This window comes from Typopeltis vanoorti, chromosome 2 (assembly GCF_054136105.1).
Source record: "Typopeltis vanoorti isolate ZY-2024b chromosome 2, IOZ_Tvanoo_1.0, whole genome shotgun sequence".
NCBI classification, from domain to species: domain Eukaryota; kingdom Metazoa; phylum Arthropoda; class Arachnida; order Uropygi; family Thelyphonidae; genus Typopeltis; species Typopeltis vanoorti.
This window is the reverse complement of record NC_143550.1, coordinates 158,824,835-158,847,566: the sequence shown is the minus strand read 5'-3', so window position 1 is coordinate 158,847,566 and position 22,732 is coordinate 158,824,835. Positions and strand designations below refer to the sequence as shown.

Sequence of the window (22,732 nt, the reverse complement as noted above, 5' to 3'; positions counted from 1 at the left end):
ATTTATAATTTCAGCATCTGATTTGATTTCAAATTCACTTTCAGTTCTACCTGTAATTCATTCCGTAATATCTGTTTGTGAACAACATCTGGATTATATTTTTAACCAAATTATGCACGTTTTGAATTTTTCCTCTTTTTGTTTATCACCGTAGTTATACTGTATTGTAATAATAATAAAATAAATAAACTTGTATAAACTTGCAATTATTGGATGTTACAAAAGTGTGCATCCTGAAGACACATTAGAGACTACGGTTCAAATATATGTGGGTCAGTTAATGAACGATCTATGTTCTTACCTTGTAAAAGACATTCCAAACATATTCAATAGACTAGATGGTGTAGCTGCCCTCTTTTTTGCATGGAACTGCTCAGAAAATTCATGGATACGATGCGACAAGAAGACTGCATGTTCACGTTTTCTCATCATGAACTCATTTGGCAGTAGCCATTTGTTTTCAAGGCATTCATCTACAGTTGGACGTTTTCTGCAAATGTTTTTTAAAAGTATTAAATATGCACATTTTTATGTTTCATTTAGATTAATACTGCAATTGCTGATACATGCCAGCATATAATAATAAGCTTTATTTTATTTATTTATTTGTTTTTCATAAAACGAACAGCTGAATTATTTTTTTTTTACTGTTCTACAAAAAAGGCCAGTGACCAATTTCTAAAGTGAACTGTAGTTGTCTCCCATTATAACATTCAACGAATCAATAGAAATGGATGGTTTTCTCAAGTGAATTTCCTTTAGAATAACACTGTCTTTATGGAACAGTGGTTGAGACTTTTTTGGGAATTTATTATAGCAAGTGAGTTTGTTATGATGTTTGCTATAGTCAGGACCAACTGTATATACACATAATAAAATATGATTGTATATACTTTTGCAAGAAACTGAAAAATCTTTATATATAGAAAACAGTGGCTGCCCGTACATAAGCACTGTGACATTGCAGCACCCCCAAGGAAAAAATGAAAAAATTAAATTCTGTTTATGTTTATAAATAATAATAATGCTTACAACATTATATAAATGCAGTACAACATGTTAAAGGTTACAGCTTATGTTTTGACATTGATTGAATAGTTAATAATTGAAATTGTTCGATTAGCGCTTTAGATTACGAAACAAATGCACTGCGATCTAACGCCGATATTTGTTTGCTCTTGTCATTGCACGTTACGTCATTCCCAACTGTAACTGCTCAAACAGCAGTGTATTTTTAGTATGCTTACATGCCTTATTTCTCTGAGATATGAAACGTTTATTATTGGTGCGTGTGCGTGGTGAACTAATTTTTGTAAATCTTATTTTATTTTGTTAAAATAACATATAATTATTTATTTATTATAGATACGATGAGTGTCACTGGTTGAAAATATGAAAAGAATAATATTTTTCAATTATCGTTACATGAAACAAATGCACTGCAATCTAACGCTGATATTCGTTTGCTGTCGTTGCACATTATGGCATTAGATACACTGCTGCTTGGGCAGTATATCTTATGCCTGCGCTTGTTATTTCTGTGAGATATCAAACGTTTATTATTGGTGTGTGTTCATGGTGAACTATTTTTTTGTAAATCTTATTTTATTTTGTTAAAATAACATATAATTATTTATTTATTATAGATACAAGGCTGAATTATGATGAGTGTCACTGTTGAAAATATGAAAAGAATTATATTTTTTCAATTATCGTTAAACAAAACAAATGCACTATGATCTAACGCTGATATTCGTTTGTACTTGTCATTACTATTGATACGAAACTTTTATTATTGGTGTTTGTTCGTGGTGAGGATGAAATATTTTTAAGAAAGCAATTTTTAATATGTAAATTTATTTATTAATAAATTTGTTACTGATTAGGAAAAAAAAGTTTTTTTTTTTTTTTTTTTTTGTATATGCAGCACCCCCACTTAAAATTTTCACCGGCCACCACTGATAGAAAATCTTTATGGATCTGACACTATCCCTGGAAACCGTATAAGGAAATAAGGAGAGTGTAAATAGCTTGAGAAGCAGGTGTTCTGCATGGTGAGATGTTGATGTGTGGTGTATGGAAACAGTGAATAAGTTTGTGGCACAGTTTGATGAGCTGTGTGTGTGTGTGTAACAGCGGAATCTCTTGTGTGAATGTTTTGACTTCATAGGTCTCTGATAATCATAATAATAACCTTGTCAATGTAATGATTCTCAGTTTTCTATGAACTGCATAAAGTACAAGGATAGCAGGAACCTAAGAAGCTAAATTGAAAACTAAGATGAAAGCATCTGTTAATGTGCAAAGAACTTGCTCATTAGAGCAAATGTAAAACAGGCAAACCACCCAGAAGAACACATGCAATTGACCAACATAATACACTGGCCCTCATAGCCTTCATTGCATTCAGTGATATGCTGGAGGCAGCTTGCACGAGCCAATTGTTAAGTGTTCAAGAATTTTGCAAGCTGGTTGTTAAACCAATAATGGCTATAAACTGTACAGCTGTACACATACTTCAATCTACAATGGCTTGCAGCATTTGGGTGATAAGCTTGCGTATGGTGATCCAGAAAATCCAGTTGGTGCATGCTTATTTCAGCATCCTTTGTCTTTCTCTCCCCCACCCCTCCCTATGTGGCAGCCTGTTTAGGGATTATCTCTGCTAACAATTTTACAGGAATATCGAATATCATTTTTCACAAACATCCACTTAATCTTGCCCGAGGCACTTCTTCTTCAGGTAATGATATTCCCATTCTTGACTTCTGTCTAAATTTCATGTTTCTAGAATTGTGAATCTAATCAGGTCATTTTACTTGAAGATGAAGAAGACCAGCCAAACTCAGGCAGATCCTTGCTGATAATTGAATTTGCTTATACTTTTAGGGAATTGCAATTCTCAGAAAGGGAGACCCCTCCCCAAATTGTTTCCAAAGAGGATGCGGGTGGGTAACAAAGCATGACTGATTCCATTCACACTATGACTATCTATAACATGTCTCACTATCTGAGTAATTCTCCACTGAGGAATACTACTGGCAGATTCCAGGTAGTCCAGTTGTTAAAAATGCACTAGCACACCACTGGTTGCTTTGGATGTAATTCAAAACCAACCAACCAAGTTATTCACATACAGGTTATACATTGTGCATAAAGCTTCACTCTGTAACATCATAAACTATGTTATTGATTTCTATAGTGGGTTTACTATGTTGAAGTCAACAGCCTCTATATATAAGTAGACTAGTCATGAAGATATCTCATGCAGAAACTTTGTGCTTATGTTTGCATAAAGGATTAAAATAAGAATATACTGTACTTTTCCATGTATAAGACACCCCCACGTAGAAGACGAACCCTACTTTTTTGAACCCAAAATTAAGAAATCAATATTTTAAACATAAAACAGAACACATTTGATATTTTTTTAAAAAATATTTAAAGTATATTTAATAATTAGGTAATATTTTTAAGATACATACTAAGAAATTATGCATCACACTCCAGGCACATCATTTTCTTCATCACTATTAGTTCCAGATATAATACTTTCTTCAACCTCTACTGCATCACTGCTGTCTTCTGAGTCACTGTCTATATATATGAGATCATCCTCAGTTCCATCCATGGCATTGCTGATTCCACATTTCTTGAAGGACTTCACAACTACTGCTTGCTTGACTCCATTCCATGAGTTTAGGACCCATTTGCATACCTCAGTAATGGTTGGATTTTTCACTCTTCCTGTTGGTGTCAAGTTATTACCTGCTTTTTGCATCCATTTATTCCATTCTTCTTCTTTCATCAGAGCTTTGAAGGGCTTGCTGATAGAAATATCTAATGGCTATTAGCTGACCTGTAAGTCCACTAGGAATAACTGCTAGCTGTGTTTGCAAATCCACTGCATCTTTTATCTTTTCTGTTAAATGCAATTTGAACTGATCAAACACGAGCAGAGCTGGCCTCTTCAATAGCCCTCCAGGTCTTCTGGACCAAATCTTTGCAAACCAAATAGCCATGATCTATTTGGTTTGCAATATGAAAGGATAGCAGTATACTGTGTCTTTTCATGACAACTTGTTTTGATTGCCACTGTTTTGACCTCTGTCATATCAACAGTTCTGTTGTAAGCCACATCAAAATTGAGAGGCACCTCATCCGTGTTTGCAATCTGATTTGGTTCAAAAGCATTTTTTTTCCGAAGTTTTATGACATAGGAGTAAAACTGTTGGATTTTATCCTCATAAGCTGGTGGCATTTTCTGGGTTAACTTAGTTCGTGTTCTCATGGCCAGCCCTTTTCTCCTTATGAAGTTGAAGCACCATTTGGCCTTTCCTGTGAAATCAACAATGTTCATTTCTCTTGCAAACCTTTTGCCTCATATTGAATAAGCTTGGTTGACACACATCTGGTGCTGCATAATCCAAGTCTTAAGCCTCTGTTCCAAGTTTGGCTATTTTGCTGGTTTTCCTCTCAAGGCCCTCTTCTTTTTTGGCATCTTGAGTAGTTGTTCTTTCTGTTTTCTCCACTGTCTAATCATACACTCAGTGGGAGGAGGTCCAAACTGTCTCTCTGAAGCTTTATTTCCATGTTCTTTTGCATAATTGATGACTTTTAACTTGAATTTTGAAGAATATGACAATTGTTTTTTTATTTTCGGACATTTTTATGGGCTAGTGCTCAAAATATTGTTAATGCATTAACTTACTCTGCCAACGAGTTACAGATATATGAATATTTTCAGAGTTCTGATTGTCTAATTCAGAATCAGTAGTTAATCAGCCATCATTCATAATGATGTCAGTCGACAGGGTTAACAAAGGCTAGTGATTGGTGGAAGCCTGCTTGTGGAGACAAGGTACCAGCAATTTTGCCACGGCAACTGCGGGTCTCTCAACTGGTTACCCCATGTATAAGACAATCCTCAATTTTTGGTCTAAAAATTTTAGAAAAAGGTATCGTCTTATACATGGAAAAATACGGTAATTTCTTGTCAAGTATAATATAGCATATTATTGAAAACCTGTACATAGCTCCATAGTATTAGCATACACTAAAGGAAATTCAGTGCATAAAACCTCACACTAGCATTATAAACTATATAATTGATTCATATGGGTTTGCTATGGAGAGAGTTGAACTATACTTGCAATTTATGACAATATCTACATAATACAAGATATGCAAACTACTTATAGCCATTAAGTATATGGGGGGGAAAAGAAGAAGAAAATGGCTTACTGTGGTGTGCGTTTAAAGATGTGCATTAAGAACCGTGTTGCTTCTTGAGTGACTTCTTTGTAAAGATTATCAAAATGATAACGAACATACATGATGTTATTGGCTGTTTCATGTTCATTTTCACCAACAAATGGTGAGATTCCACTAAGACTGAAAAATTAAGCAAATAAAGCAATTAATTTCCAATTCAAATAAATGCACACATAAATTAAGTGAGAAAATAAAATTTTGTATGTTGTAACGAATCAATCATTACAATTAAGTATATCAAGTTTAAGATAACCTTATTTATATATATATATATATAGTCCATGCGGTTAGCCTAGTGGCTATGCGCTTCGCAACCATATGCCTGGGGAAGGAGTGTTCTAGGTTCGATTCCCGTCGGTGACGTGAGGAGCTGAAGGATCTTCCTCAGCCATAGCCAAGTTAGCCAGTCTTGGGCGTGGACAGCAGGGTTTTTTCCCTAGTTTATTCTGGGGTTTTTCATCCCGCAAAGCAGGCAAACTGGCCTAGAGAACTCAACACTACAGGCCATAGGATACACCGGGGCATAAGGCTGACCACCTTATCCTGTAAACGGAATGAGGTCCGATGATCAGTGGACCCTCGACACCGCAAGGTAAAAGAGGGTATAAGGGAGATGATGATGATGATGATATATATATATAATTATATTTAAAAGAGTGTCTTGAAATAAGAACTATTTTTGTATACAATGATAATTATAATTTACCAAACTGGTTAGTTGACTGGATGATGTCTCTGCTCTTTGACCTCTGTGTATTCAAGTCCCACTTGTGGAGTGGATGTTTATGAAGATTGGATGGTGGATGGCAGAAATTTCCATTTTGTCTTTATAGCAGCATTTCCAAATTATCTAACCTCTAGATAATTTGGGATATTTAATTTCTAGTTAATGCACTACTACTTTAGATATTGTATTGTAGGTTTACAACCTTTAATGGATGAGATTCACATAAAAAGAATTTAAAAAAGAAGCATGATTATTGTGATGGCTAGGCAAGTAAGACTCTGATATCTGAGCATAACTACATAATGGGCTCTAATGAAATAGAGTAAGTTCAGTAATGCATGATTAAAAGACATCAAAATTGCACCTAATTCACATTCATCAAAATGCCATAAGCAGCAGAGCTTGCTAGGTTTGAATGCAGACCAGTCATTGGTCTGACAGTGCAGCTAAGAGTATTCAATAGACATGCAAATAAAAATCAAATTACCATACTAATAGTGAAATCTGAATCAGCCATGCAATATTTGCAGAAATAAGCTCAAGAACAGTTAAATGTTACTAAACAAACCTGCAATTTAACTGTAGAGAATTATCAAGAAGATCCAGTAATGGATCTTCTTGATGACATTATACATTCTATATTTAACTGGAACCTAGAGGAGCTGAAAATATTCTCTGAACTATGAGTTTCTTCCAGTGGAAGAGTTTCAACCAAAATGCTTCTCACATGACTATAATTTCCTAATTCTGATGCATAATGGCTGAAATTATTTTCATGTTCTATATAGCATTTGACCACTTGTTTTTGTTATGGTAGAGTGTCCTTATGGAAATCTAGTTAATGCACTACTACTTTTGATGATGCATTTCTATGGCAAAGGACCTTAAATCTTATGATAAAATAATATTTTCTGTCATAAACCTGGAAACGTGCGAAATTAGATTAAAAACAGCATTTGGTTAAAAGACAACTCCAAAACATGATTGTTTTTAAAGGAAAACTGTATGAGCTTGTCCGCAACATACCTTTACAAACATCCATGCTTTATGCAGAATTTGAACCTAAAGCATTTGGAATAAACACACAGCAGCTTTTACCATCTGAGTTAATGAAGGAACAATCTTACATGACACTGTCTTACCGTCTCATTATTCTAGTAGCAAGACTTATACGTTGGTTAGACATAACTGGTAATTAGTTTACGGAATTAACAACGCATATAAAGTATATTAATTAAAGGTAACTTTAATGAATAACTTCTATATTTCGGCAATGTCACATTGCCATCTTCAGGAACATAAAGATATGGTATGTGCACTCAGGAACTAACACAAAGCAAATGCGGAAGAAAGCAAGAAACTAATATTGTTCCTAAAGTCCTAATGGTGCCCTCTTGCGGGCTAATTTGGTAGTCTTGGCAGTTGGGCTGAAGTTCTCATAATGAAAGTCTCCCAAATTTGGGGCAGTTTCATGCACCCAAATTTGTTGAGGTTAGGAACGTTTTTTAGAGCTGCTGAAGATTCTTTGAATAATCTTTCGTATTTAAACTTGCTGCGATGAATTATTTTTGTTTTCTTCCAACGAATTTTATGGTGGGTATCCAAGGCATGGTCTGCCAGCCCAGAGCGGCTGTACTGGTGAAACCGGATGTAGTCTTGGTGTTCTGAAATCCTGATATTTGTTGTTCTGCCTGTTTGGCCAAAGTAGGACGATTTGCAGCTGCAAGGGACCTGGTATACACCAGGTAGGTCTAGGGGAAGTGGTTGGTCTTTGGTAGAGCGGATAAGGGATGCCAACTTTTTATATGGTCTGTAACAGGAAGTAAGGTCATATTTTTTGAGAATATTGGTTATTTTTTCAGCGGTGCCCTGAATGTAGGGGATGGTGATAGACTTGGTGTAATCTTTATTGTGGAGGGGGGTTGTGGTTTACAGGTTTTAGTATTTTTTGGATTTTTTCGGGGTTATAGCCATTGGCTAAGAAAGTGTTGAGGATGTGGTTTAGTTCAGTAGTCAGGGCCTTGTCATCTGAGCAGATTAATTTTGCCCTGTTATATAGTGTTTTTATCACCCCATACTGTTGTGAGGGGGGGGGGGGGGGTTTGCTGGTGAATGTATCTGCCAGTGTGGGTGGGTTTTCTGTAAACAGAGAAAACCAAAGATCCATCAAGCTGGCGGGTGATTAAAGTGTCCAGGAAGGGGAGGGTGTTGTTTTCCTCTTTTTCTAAGGTGAACTGGACCTTCCGTTGTTAATTCCGTAAACTAATTACCAGTTACCGTCTCATTGTTGCTACTTTTGGTACTTTTTTAATTTGAGATCTAACCAATATACCTTTCAAAATTAATTAATTTTTGGAAATCATACAGTTAGGTTCTGGAATGCAGGTCTATTGTCTGATGCTTTAACAAAGGGATCCAGTTTGATCTGCAGTGATGGAAGAAATATTCTCTTAGGTTAGTGAGGGGCTTGTGTTAATGTTATCACTCTCTCTTTTCCTGGTGTAAGATTGTTTTTGGCAAAGCCATATTTCTTGACACAATATTCTGTCACTGTCTTATTGTCTCATTAGTACGAAAAAGTAGCATGTTTTGAAAATTCATCCTCGCATATCTAGCAGTCATGCAGTCACTTTTGAATCACTGCAAATATTTCAATAGGAGTTCTTGTACCTTATTACTTCCATCAACTCTGACATATCTTCAAGTCTCCTTTGTACTTATTGAATGTGTAAGAGGATAAAAAAATTTCTTACTGCTGGTGTGCAACAAAAATGGGTTTAAGTGGTCTTGTGCACGGTGGTGACTGCAGTGAGAATGAAGTGAAACAGTGTGTGAGAGGTGATACGAAAGCAGTAGAAAAAGAAGAGGAGTGTAGTAAGAGGTTAGAGATTTCAAGGCAGTAAGTGCTTTACAATAATAAGTGGAGGTTGGAGAGACTAGAAAAACATGTTAAATATCAAAAAAGATAAACAGTATATGTAAAGAAAGAAGGTGAAAAAGGAACAGATAAAAGTATTAAAAAAAAATTGAAGATGTGTGGTAATGCTTCAATGATCAGTGGCATATACTAGATGACTGAGCAACGAAAGTGAGGTTTTAGCATAAAGATTTATGACATGACTGATGCAAATATGTAAACAGGTAGAGCAAATGGAAGATGTGACTACTGGTTGGAATGAAAATGACTTGAAAGGAGATAATTCAAAGATGAGACTGTTTAGGGAAAATGTCAATGTATGAGATGATTTTAATGATACAAAGGATTTGTATTTGCTGGATGGATTTCACTTGAATGGATATTTGATGATAGAGTCTGAAGAAATTGTTATTCAGTGAAATAGTAAATATAAATAATCAGAGAAACTGGATATGTTGAAGTGGATGCATGAGACAACAGTGCATATAAAGGTGAGTGATAGTCCCAGGTACAAGGTGTGGCTATTAAATAATGAGACTGGTTGCAAAAATATGGTTTATTACAATTGTATGATGTAATTGTTATCCCCTTCAACATACTACCCTCCTCTATCTATACACCATTGCATATAAATTTTCCATTGTTGAAAGCAGTGCTGTAAGTCATCAGTTGTTATTTGCTTCAGTAGTGCTGCCGTTTTCTCCTTTACCTCATCCACTGACTGAAAATGGGTGCCCTTCAATGCGGATTTCAACTTTGGAAAAAGGTAAAAGTCGCATGGAGCTGGCGAGTAAGGTGAATAGTCCAACACTGGGATCTTCTTATCAGCCAGATACTGCTCTCAGTCAAAACTAAAGGCAAATGCTTATCATTTTTTTTTATTTTTTATATCAATGGCTTAGTAATGGTTGAATGGGTACCAGAGGGTCACACAGTTAACCAACATTATTACTTTGAGGTTCTGGCCAAGCTGTGAGAATAAGTGAAGAGACTTGATCTATGGAAGAACAACACTTGGATTCTCCATCAGGACAATGATCCAGCCCACAGTGCACTGTCTGTAAAGCAGTATCTAGCTGCTAAGAAGATCCCAGTGTTGGACCATCCACCTTACTCGCTGGACTTAGCTCCATATGACTTTTACCTTTTTCCAAAGTTGAAATCCACATTGAAGGGCACCCATTTTCAGTCAGTGGATGAGATAAAGGAGAAAATGGCAGCGCTACTGAAGCAGATAACACCTGATGATTTGCAGCACTGCTTTCAGCAATGGAAAATTCGTATGCAATGGTGTATAGATAGAGGAGAGGAGTATGTTGAAGGGGATAACAATTAAGTTGAACAATTGTAATAATAAACCATATTTTTGCAACCAGTCTCATTATTTAATAGCCACACCTCGTATAGTAGAACAGAAGTGGTGACAACAGCTGTGGGGAAGGAAATTTAGTTGAGGAATTAACTCAAGCTGCTTATGTGAATGAGTCAGATTTTAAGAGGCTTGAATATTCATGCATGCTCACTGATGGCAAGCCTCAGGAACACAGGTGAGGAATTGTTAGCATTATTAAATGCAAATGAATCAACAGTTATTGGTAGAAATGAGACCTAAAATATTATCTGGACTACTGTTCAGATCACCTGGGTTTCATGACAATGAGGAAACAGTTGAAAAGATTTCACACTGTGACCAAAATAATAATGCCAGAAGCATCAGGAATAAAGGTGAAGAATTCTTAGCATCAGTAAATGCAAATGGATAAAAATGATTGGTAGAGTGAGATCTAAAAAATTATCTGGACTTTGTCCTCAGATATGATCACCTCTGCATTTTATGGAGATGAGGAAGCAATCATAAAATATATAAGCATTAGATAATTAAGATAATATCTAATCAATGTTTGAAAATAGAAGGAGGAGGAGAAGAGATATTACAGATACAAGTTGTAAAGGGATAACAGTATAGATATAATGAAAGTTTTGTAGTTCTTAGCTGGTGTGGAGAGACCTTGGAGTCTTCCCAGGAAGTTGGTCGTGAAGCATATGAGGTACAGGTCCTTCTCATGGCATCTGGCGAGTAATGAAATAAGCTGCCAGTGGACATTGTAAGCACACTTTATTATTATAATCAGATCTCCATGGAGTCAAAAGACTCACCAGATCCTCTATCTCCTTTAAGATATCCCCTCCAGTCGTATATTGTCACTTAAATTGCATAACCTTGTCTTAAATGATTTCACCATTTCTGCACTCAACATACTCTCAGGCAATGCATTCCAATCACTCACCACTCTCCCCACCCCATTCATACTCTCCTTCTACGGCTTACAGAGATAGTCTGTCTCTGCCCCATTCTATGAAATGATTCTCTTTAGTCTATTAGTCTATTCAAAAGGGCAAAACTAATCTGTTCAAATGACCAAGCCCTAACTACTGAACTAAATCACATCCTTAACACTTTCTCAGCCAATGGCTACCCCCCCCCCCAAAAAAAAAATCCCAAAAATACTTAAACCAGTTATCCACAACCCACCTCCCCCCTTCACAAAAAAGATTACTCTAAATCCATCACCATCCCCTACATCCGAGGCACCTCGAAAAAAATCAACAAAATCCTAAAAAAACATGATTTAACCGCCTGTTACAGACCATATAGAAAATTGGCATCCCTTATCTGCTCCACTAAAGACCAACCACTTCCCCTAGACCTACCTGGTGTATACCAGGTCCCTTGCAGCTGTAAATTGGAAGTGTCTAATTATAGGCCAGTCTGTGTGTCATCAGTAGTTGTTAAGATCTTCGAGAAAGTAGTGAGGGACCGTAATGCATGGGCAGATGAGGGTAATGTTATCTGTGAGAATCAACATGGATTTGTGAAAGGACGCTCTTGTTTTAGCAATATGCTAGGCTTTTATAATAAAGTTACAAGAACATTAGATGAGGGAAAGGCATATACTGCAATTTTCTTAGACTTGGTGAAGGCATTTGACAGGGTGCCACATGATAAGCTGATATTTAAGTTGCAGCACATGGGTCTGGATGTCAGATTGGTCAACTGGATTCAGGATTTGTGTATGGTGGGGCAGTTTCAAGGAAGCGGAGGATTACAAGTGGGGTCCCACAGGGCTCAGTACTGGGTCCTATATTGTTTAACCTTTATATCAATGACATTGTCAGTGGATTGCAAGGGGATATTCAGTTGTTTACGGATGATGCAAAGCTGGGAAGGATTATTAGTAATAGTGCAGATGTGGCAGCCCTGCAAGAGGATTTGAATAAGCTAGATAGATGGGCAAATGAATGGGGGTTTCAGTTTAATGCAGCAAAATGTAAGGTCTTGAGGTTTGGGAAACATCGATGGGATGCTGCATACTCTATAGAAGGAGTTATACTGGAGGAAGTAGGGGAGACAAGAGATCTGGGGTTGATGATTGATAGAAACCTGAAATTTAGGGGACATATTGCAAAGGTGGTGAAGGTAACACAGAGGATTGCTGCTATTATGAGAAGGACACTGACCTGCAGAGATAAGAGGGTTATCATTCCGTTGTATAAGTCTCTGATCAGACCACACTTGGACTATTGTTCTCAGATTTGGTCCCCAGGATTTGAAGGGGATAAATTAACTGTGGAAAGGATACAAAGACGGATGACAAAGATGGTTTCAGGACTGTACAAGGATAGTTATGAGGATCGGCTGAGAGAATGTGGACTGCAGAGTTTGGTGGATAGAAGAAGGAGAGGTAATATGATTGAGACTTTTAAACTGTTGAGAGGTGGTTACAGGGTTGACACTGGGGAGTTCTTTCGCTTGGTTGAACAGCGGGAAGGAGTGATGACAAGAGGCCATCCCTGGAAGTTACGAAAGGAAACTGTGAGCAAGAGGGTAAGGAGTGGTTTCTTTGTGTGGAGGGTGGTTGAGCTGTGGAATGCATTGCCTGATGGAGTGGTGATAGCGAGAACGGTCAGTGAGTTTAAAGAGTGGTATGATAGACTTTGTGTTTCTCAGGGGGGGGGACCTCCCCTCGATGAGTCTTGACAGACTTTATGTCTTAGGAAGGACCTCCCTCGATGAGTCTTTTGACTCCTTGGAGGCCTGAATAATAATAATAATAAATTGTCCTACTTTGGCCAAACAGGCAGGACAGCAAATATCAGAATCTCAGAACACAAGGACTACATCTGATTTCACTAGTATAGCCACTCTGGGCTTGCAGACCATGCTCTGGATACCCGCCACAGAATAAGGTGGAAGAAAGCCACAGTAATACACCGCAGCAAGTTCAAATATGAAAGATTATTCATGGAATCAGCCTCAGCCCTTAGGAACATGCCAAACCTCAACAAATTTGGGTGCATAAGACTGCCCCATATTTGGGAAACATATATTAGAAGAACTTCAGCCCAAAGGCCAATAACTACCAATATAGCCTGCCGGGGGGGGGGGCACCATCAGGACTTTAGGAAAACAGTAGCTTCATCGCTTCTTTTCTCATTTGCTGTTATGTAGTACTTGCGTTTGCAAACTTGTTCTTTATTTTAAGTTCCCATAGAAGATGGCAACGTGTTGTTGCCGAAATATCGGAAAGTATTTATTAAAGTTGTTTTAATTTATATTTCTAGTGTATGCTGTTAATTCCTTAATTATTAGTTATCAGTCCTCTGCACTATTGCCAAAATCCATTGTGCTATGTACACAGTTTTAACAATGAGCACCCCTGAAGTTTCATATCCACCATCACCCTCAAATCTATTATCTTCTCTATCTCCTGTAAGATATCCATACCAGTTGTGTACTCTGCATCCCATATTTGCTACCCAAACCTTACACTTTGTAACAGTGAACTGGCTACTCTAATTACTTTCTCACATTCAAGTCCTCTTGCAAAGCCACATTTGCTCTTCTCCTAATAGTTCTTCCCAACTTTGCATCATCTGCAAACAGCTTCATATCAACATTCAAACCTTTTCCAGTCTCATTAAAATACAAGTTAAACAGAATGGCTCCAGAGCAGATCCTTTCTATTCAGTTCTTGATTCCATAGCTGCAGGCTGTCTTCTGAGCTTTTCATAATTCCCAGCCTTATAGTTTCACATATATTATTTTCTCACTGAAGTCCTCATATGACTGTCATTGCTCAGGTGATCACTTGATGGTTATTCTAACCAAATGGAGAAATGACACACCTATTTATAATAACATCCTCTGATGAAATGATCAGATCCAAGACTCTGATCCTAGTGTGTGTGTACTGTCTAAGACAGTTGTATTTAGGCATTAGTTTTAGCACATATGGCAAATTAAATTTGGAAATGGGCAGTAGAATAAGCAAAGCTGATATGGTAGGGAGCCAGTTGAATAAATTTATATGGAATAAGAGAGAAATTAGAACAAAACACCAAACTAGGAGTATACAAGACAGCGTTCAAACCAATTTTAAGTTATGAATTGGAGAATTGAATTAGAAATAAATCACTTAATCAAAGATTTGAAACTACAGATATGAGAATTCTGAGAAAAATTGGGACAGCAACAGATGACATATTAGAAAGAATCATATTAAAAATGAAGAGATTATGCAGGAATTTGACATTGTTTGCATTCAAGAATGTATGAGAAGGGGTATGGTCACTTTAACAAAATGGGAGAAGATAGGTTAACAAAACAGATGTTCGTTGCAAAGATGGCAGGAAAAAAGACCCAGAGGAAGACCATGGTCTAGATGGATTGATTCAGTCAGTAGCGCCTTTAAACAATGAAATGTTAGATATGACAAATAATAGACAAATTTGGGATGAAATTGTTGATAGGAGATCATAATAACATAAACTTAATCATGTAGTGCTGTCATAATAGTCTGAACACTCCTTCAGAGTACATATCAGGAAACTGATGATGATGATTGATGATGGCAGTTGTCTCTCAAAACTTGAGAACTTCATTCTCTTTGCCCCAGATGCCATCTCTTCATCCCATTCTATATTACTGCAATTAAAATCACCCATAATAATAAGTTGTTATTTGCTTGGCTATTTTTTTTCTTACTTGCTAGTAGATCTATGATATGTATCTTGGCATTGCATGAACTACACCTTCCTCAATGAGTCTGTCTGTAGGTGTCTGTGCAGCGCCGGCGCCTAGTATTTTTCTTGTGTGTGTGATTAACGTTTGGCGCCTTTCCAAAAAAGTTTTCTTTGAATAAAGTGTGAATAAAACGAACAGGAAATGAAAAACAAATGAAAACTGCTTTACAGTATAATGTTACCTACGGATTAGTCCTGCTTATACAAATTTTTTTTACATGGAACTAAACAATTAATTATAAGTTGATTTATGATACATCAAAAAATAAAGAACTATTTTAGGTATATTTTCGTAAATTTTAATTGAAAATTACAGTGATATAATTGGGTCCAGGATACAATTTCAGAATTTATTTGTTCATTTCTGAGAAGATTTGAAGGGGTCCAAATGGAAGACGACATACATTCATAATTATATGTACCATTCTATATAATTATATGTACCATTCTATATCATTCGTTGTTCGTTTAAACTCTTATCTTATATTTTTTGACATCTTTTAGGTGCCTTTTCTTCTGCAGCGCCTGTGTATATTGCACACGCCACCAGCCGGGCCTGTGTCTGTGTATCATAATAATAATAATAATAATGAAATTAATAGATCAGTTTTTACCCTGAAAGTAACAAGCTAAATTAACTTTAATGACATGCATTAACAATGAGGAGCCAATTTTTATCTTGTACTTCTATTTCACACTCAAAGTAATGAAAGTTTGCAGTCCTAATTACAGAGCATTATTATCAGTGTATATCACACTGGTGTAAATGATGCAATGCAATATATAGAAGGGAGGCAAGTATTAGAAGAATTGGAAGTGAAAAAATCAGAGGTGTATCAGGTGTTTATTGGATATTAATAAGGCTATGGGAATGGATGACATATCACCACGTATGCTTATGGAATGTGCATCACAGTTGGTTATGCCCTTGACCGGTTATTTAATGAAAGTCTTGCAGTGAGTAGGGTTCCTAAGGAGTGGAAAAAAGGCAAAATAGTACCACTCCACAAGCATGGTTCTAGGACAGAAGTTTCCAATTATGGACTAGTCTGTATAACTGCAGTTGTAGTCAAGGTGAGATTGGAGAGATTGGTCAGGTGTAGAATACAGGATTGGATTTGTAAAGGATAGGTCCTGTTTTAGCAATTTACTTGCATTTTATAGGGTAACGAGTGTGTTCGATAAGTGAGAAATATATGCAATGATATTCTTTGACTTTGCAAAAGTGTTTGACAGATTACTACGTGATAAGTTGGTGTGCAAGCTGCAAAGGATAGGAATAGATAGCATATTGGTTAGATGGATCAGAGATTGGCTCTCTGAACGATATCTGAACTGATTATAAAAAGAGTAGATGGCAAGAGGGGAAAAACCAGAGGCCATCTCTTGGAAGTTATGTAAGAGTGTGGTGAGTAGATTTTTTATGTGGAGAATTGTCAGTGAATAGAATGCATTACAAGAATATGTTGTTAATGCAAGGAATGTTAAGAATTTTAAGATTCGGTATGATAAATATGTTGCGAGTTGAATGGACTTTCCATGATGAGTCTGCCAACTCCATGGAGGTTGCAATAATAATAATAATTATTATTATTATCCCAAGATCCCGTGGAGTCAAAGACTTATCGTGGGAGGTCCCTTTGTCATACACAGCTGATCATACCGTGCTTTAAATACATTCAAATTGTCTGCAGACACCACAATCTCAGGCAATGCATTCCAATCATTCACAACTCTCCATGGAAAAAACCTGCTTCTAAGTCCTTTGCTCATGCCCTCCTTATACAGCTTCCAGGGATGACCTCTTATTCTTCCCCCATCTCTCACCATTTTATGAAAACCTGTTCAATGTTAATCCTATGATAATCCCTTACCAACTACACTTCTGTCACATTACCCCTCTTCTTCCTATCCACTAGGCTCTGTAAACTGCATCTTCTCATTTGTCACTTCTCATTTATCTCATATGATACTGCTTACTGCTCATAAATGAACCACATGGATATGAATAACAGGTGTGTTTTGTTTGGGGGCATATAACTTTTAAATGAGACAATAACAATACATTAAAGAAATAATAAATGTTTAGAATGTTTGAGCAAAAGTTATAAATCTAACAAGTTTCCAACTACTGCTACATACTTTGAGAGTTAAAACATCTACAAAAGCAGCAATTAAGCGATGATAATTAAGTAGTATATGGAGGAGCAGAATCCAGAAGAAGGTAAGTAACTAGTGGTGTGCTGCAGGTCTCCGTGCTCAAACCACTGCTGCATTAATTTGTACATAAATTATATAGGAAACAATTTGAAGGGAGATATTCAGTTGTTTGCTGATGATGCAAAGTGTTGAGTAGAGTAACAGTTAATCAAGGTGATGTAGAAAGCTTGCAGGATGATTAAATAGCCTGACAGTATGGGCAAAACCTAATAGATGTCAATCTAATGTGGAAAAGTGTAAAGTTATGCATTTTAGGATACAAAGATTACAAGCTGTGTATCATATTGAGGAAACTGTACTCCAGGAAATTGATGAAACCAGGGATTTGGGGATAGTAGTAGGGCATATTGCTAAAGTACCCAGAATAGCTCACTGGATTGCTTGGTAATTGAAGAACACATTAAAAAGGAGAGATAAGGGAATTATCATTCCACATCTGAATTGATGAGCTCAGGTCTGGTCTGTATACAAAACACATGTGTTTTATTATTATTATTATTATTATTATTACGGGCCTCCCTCGATGAGTCTAAGGACTCCAGGGAGTCCTTAGACTCATCGAGGGAGGCCCTAAACAACTATACGACATTCTCACAGTATCTATCATACCTTGCCTTGAACTCACTCACTGTCATAGCACCCACAACAGACTCTGGCAGCTTATTCTACTCATTTACCACTCTAAAAGTAAAGAACCCAGCTCTAACACCCATACTAACCACACTCTTTCCCATATAGGATTTCCCATACTTCTTCTGGATTCTGCTCCTCCATATACTACTTAATTATAATCACTTAATTGCTGCTTTTGTACATGTTTTGTGTTCCTAAATTCGTAAATATGAATGCTGATCACTGTATAACCTTAAAAGAAAGAGTCATCATAATCCATGAAGATTTGACCCACAGTGCAGTATATCTTTAGCTTCTATATATCTTTAGCTTCTACAGTAAGCTAAAGATATATGTTTCCTTGTTAATTAATCGACTAGCCTTTCTGAAACGATGTAGAGACAGCAACTTAATCCCAACTGCATTAAACTAAAAAAGCAGTTTACATCAGCTAAAGTGCTCCATATTTATGCCTGAAAAAACTTAGCATCTGCCCAAGCCAAAGTTTTACAACTAAAACTAGAGCTATCCAGCTACGCTAATTCTGAAATTTGGGATATTTTAGAGAAGATCACAGACGACACAGCCAAGCACCCATTACTCAAAAACAAGGAAAAATTCATAAAGAAGTTCCAAGCACTAAAACAGCAAGAAAGCACAAGACAATCAGGATGCCATAACCAAAGGAGCAGCCAATCACCCACAACCAAAGTAAGGAGCAGTCAACCACCATTGGCCCACGGGGCCTGGTTATTAACAAATCAAACTACAATCTCACCCAAGGTGAACTCTCACTACTGGAACTCTGCCATTGTGCCAAGGTCAGAAAATAAACTGGATATCATTTATCATATCGAGAGAGAGGTCTAAGATCCCTCCTTGCCAGTCTAGCTTGCAAAATACATATGGAAACATTGTGCATTGTGCATACTAAACTCAAACAAAAAACTAAGTAGCAACCTAAACAAAACAGAAAAACTGGCTGTCAAATCTCTAAAAAATAACAGGGACATTATAATCACAAAAGCAGATAAAGGGAATGTTACTGTTGTTTTAGATTGGACAACCTACATAGAAAAAATGAACCATTTGGTATCGGATCACAACCCCATGAAATGCATCAAAAAGAAAACAACTGAATTAATTAAATCCATTAACACATGGCCAGAAGAAACTACCAAAATACTAATACCTCATTATGCCCGTGTGCCCAGAATTTAGGGCCTGCCAAAAAGGCACAAAACAAACATGCCACTACATCCGATTGTTGAAGGAATCGACAGCCCGAAATACCACTTAGCCAAAAAATTAGCAGCCACACTCAAGGAATTGGTAGGTCATTCCCCTTCTTACATAAAAAATACACATTTCATAGGCAAAATTAAAAACATTACACTCAACGACCAAGATTTATTAGTCAGCTTTGACATAACTTTTCACCAATGTCCTGATCAATGATGCTATTGTGCTCCTACAGAACATATTTCCACATGACATCACAGCCCTCTTTGCCCACATACTCCACTTGGGATATTTTGTGTGGCAAAACAATTTTTACCTTCAAAAAGAAGGTACAGCCATGGACTACCCCCCCCCCCAATAGCTAACTTTTATATGGAAGACTTTGAGCAACGAGCTCTAGAGTCAGCATGCCTAAAGCCCAAAATATATTTCTTAGCCACCTGAATAAACAACACAAACGTATCCAATTCACCATTGAAATAGAAAAAAAAAACAACTCTCTTCCTCTCCTAGACATACTTGTCATATGTCTTCCCTCAGGCTGTCTCTTCTTCTCAGTTTATCGCAAACCCACACACACAGGCCAGTACATACACAAAAATTCTTACCACCACCCAACACAAAAACTAGGTGTCGTAAGCACCCTTAAACACAGAACTCAAACTATTTGTTCAAATGAGCAAGCTCTAAACCAGGAATATGAGATCATCAACCATACATTTATAAAAAAAATGGATACAGTAAAAAAACTATTCACAAGGTCATCCTAAAAACTATTCACAAGACACTACTAAAAACAAAAAAGATTTCAAGAATGCCATCGCCATTCCTTATGTTACTTAGAGGCATTTCAGGAAAAATAGACAGAACACTACACAAATACATCAAAACCATCTTTAAACCCCCGAAAATTAAGACACTTACTCAGTTCTTCCAAAGATCCTCTTCCGCACCTAGTCCATCCAGGGGTTTACAAAATACAATGCACATGTAACCTACCATACATAGGGGGAAACAAGACGAATCATTCCAAATAGGAAGGACGAACACAAACGACACATTAAATACCTCCATTTTGGAAAAACTGGCCTTTCAGACCATGCACTCCAGACATACCACAGAATTGATTGGAAAGGTACCAAGTCCCTATACCATGCCAAAACCTGATTCGAGAGGAAATTTAAAGAAACATACGAAATGCTCGAACACAATCCTAATCTGAACACAACTGATGGTCTAACCATTCCAAGAATGTGGAGGACCCATTTGCAACCATTATAGCAACCAGAACAAGCCAATGAAAAATCTCAATACAAGAAGACTTGAAGTGTTTTTTTTTTCTTCTTCTTCTTTTTTTTTTAAACATTCAATAGCAGCCCGAACTGTACAAGTCCAGAAGAAAATCTTAGTATAGCAACTGAACCGTACAAGACCTGAAGAAAAGCTTAGTATGGGAGAACTTTAGCAGGATTTATTGAATTTTTTTTTTTTTTTTTTTTTTTTTTTTTACCACTAGAGGTCAGGCTAAGTAAAAGATCAATTAACAGCATAGATTCGATTTACCTTTGTAGAGTGCAAGAGCATGTAGCTTGTTTTCATATACACATGTATTTTTCTGATGATGGGGTCAAAATGTCAATTGTTATTTTATTAATAATAAGTAAAATAATCACTTCAACACGTGTTTTGTGTCCCTAAATTCGTAAATATGATTGTCTGTTAATGGTTTCAAGATATAGGTATGATAGATATTGTGTTGATAGTTTGGGTCTCCCACAATGAATCTTAGGACTCCATGGAGGTGCTTGTGTAATAACAATATGTCTCCATTCCACAAATTTTTTTCTTTAGATAAATTTAACATAGAAAGTTATGCAAGTACATATATATATCAAGCTTTTTAGGGAAGTAAAAAATTTATTTGTGTAAAAAAGAAATTGGAATAAATATATACTTACAGGATATATGTCAAGACTCCCACACCCCAGATATCTGTAGCTGAACTTACTTCTTCCCCTTTTACAATTTCTGGAGCTACAAAAGAGAGAGATTATACATAAAAAGGCTTATTGGTTTTTTAGATGGAGTAAATTTTGAAAGTAAACATTAAATACACTACAACTCTGCAAGCAATCACCTGTTTGTGTCTAACAGCAGAAATATGTTTAAGTATTGATGTAGTATAAACCTCACGGAGAGGTTTATACTACATCAATAGATGTAATATAAGGTAAGGAAGTTCAACAATTATTATTAGTATTATTACGGGTATCTCCATGGAGTCAGTAGACTCATCGTGGGAGACCCAAACTATCAAAACAATATCTATCATATCTCTTCTTGAATTCATTTACAGATGAAGAACTCACAATTGAGTTAGGCAATGCATTCCACTCATTTACCACCATCTAGTCCACACGGTTAGCCTAGTGGCTATGTGCTTCGCAACCATATGCCTGGGGAAGGAGTGTCCTAGGTTCAATTCCCGTCGATGAGGTGAGGAGCTTAAGGCTCTTCCTCAGCCATAGCCAAGTTAGCCAGTCTTGGGTGTGGACAGCAGGGTTTTCCCCCAGTTTATCTGGGGTTTTTCATCCTGCAAGCAGGCAAACCAGCCCCGTGAACAACACACACACGGATACAGTCAGGAATACTTAAGACAATCCCTCCAGCCATAGGTCTGAATTGTCAGCTATGCTGGTCCCAAGCCCAGATAAAAATGGGGGGATTGAGGTGGTGACATACCTTTCTGTAAAAGGGACTCACAGCCGTTGAATCACCATACAAAATGAATCAATGAACCACCCTCCAGGCAAAAAACCTCATTCTCACACCCTTGTTAACCACACTTTTCCTTAATTTCCAGGGATGACATCTTGTTCTTCATTCACTATCACACAGCTGAAATATTTCCCCATCAATCTTATAAAAACCTTAGTAATTTAAATATTTCTATCATATCCGCTCTTCTCTGTAATCAACCAACTTCTGCAATCCACAAGCTCTCAATCTATCAATGTAGGAAGCATTTTTTACATCACTCAACAACTTAGTCACTCTCCTCTGAACCCCTTTCCACAACCTCCTCATCTCCAAGGAATCCAGGCAACCAGACTTGAGCACAGTAATCCAAATGTGGAAGTATCAATGCCTTATAAAGAGAAATAATAACCTCTTTATCTCTGGATGTTAGTGTGTTCTTCAATAACCAAGTAATCCTATGTGCAATCTTGGATACCTTAGCAATGTGTCCTCTGAACTTCATCTCCTCTCCCTATCCACCAACACCCCCAAGTCCCTAGCCTCATCAATCTCTTGGAGTACCGTTCCATCAAGCGGTGCACAGCCAGTAATCTTTTAATACCAAAATGCATAACTTTACAGTTTTCCACATTGAAGTGACATCCATTACCTTTTGCCCATTTTGCCAGTTTATTTAAATCATCCTGCAAAGTCTCAACATCAGCTTGATTTTTTATTGTGCTACCCAACTTTGCATCATCAGCAAACAATTGAATATCTTCCTTTAAGCCATTTCCTATTATGTACAAATTAAACAATAATGACCCAAGCATAGAGCCCTAAGGCACATCACTGGTCACCTGCCTCATCCTGAACTCTGCTCCTCCATATACCACTTTCTGGTATCTCTTTCTCTG

At 36.9% G+C, this 22,732-nt stretch overlaps 1 protein-coding gene across 1 annotated transcript in view; it reads right to left on the bottom strand.

Annotated features, from left to right (window-relative positions):
- LOC150109564 (protein Obscurin-like) overlaps positions 1–22,732 on the bottom strand; it is a 1,271,613-nt gene that overhangs the window by 11,604 nt on the left and 1,237,277 nt on the right. The window contains exons 97-99 of the mRNA XM_090402667.1: positions 21,035–21,110; positions 5,245–5,394; positions 302–490 (exon numbers count right to left, since the gene is read on the bottom strand). Of these exons, the coding sequence (XP_090258793.1) occupies positions 302–490; positions 5,245–5,394; positions 21,035–21,110 (415 nt within the window). The remainder of the gene's footprint in view (positions 1–301; positions 491–5,244; positions 5,395–21,034; positions 21,111–22,732) is intronic.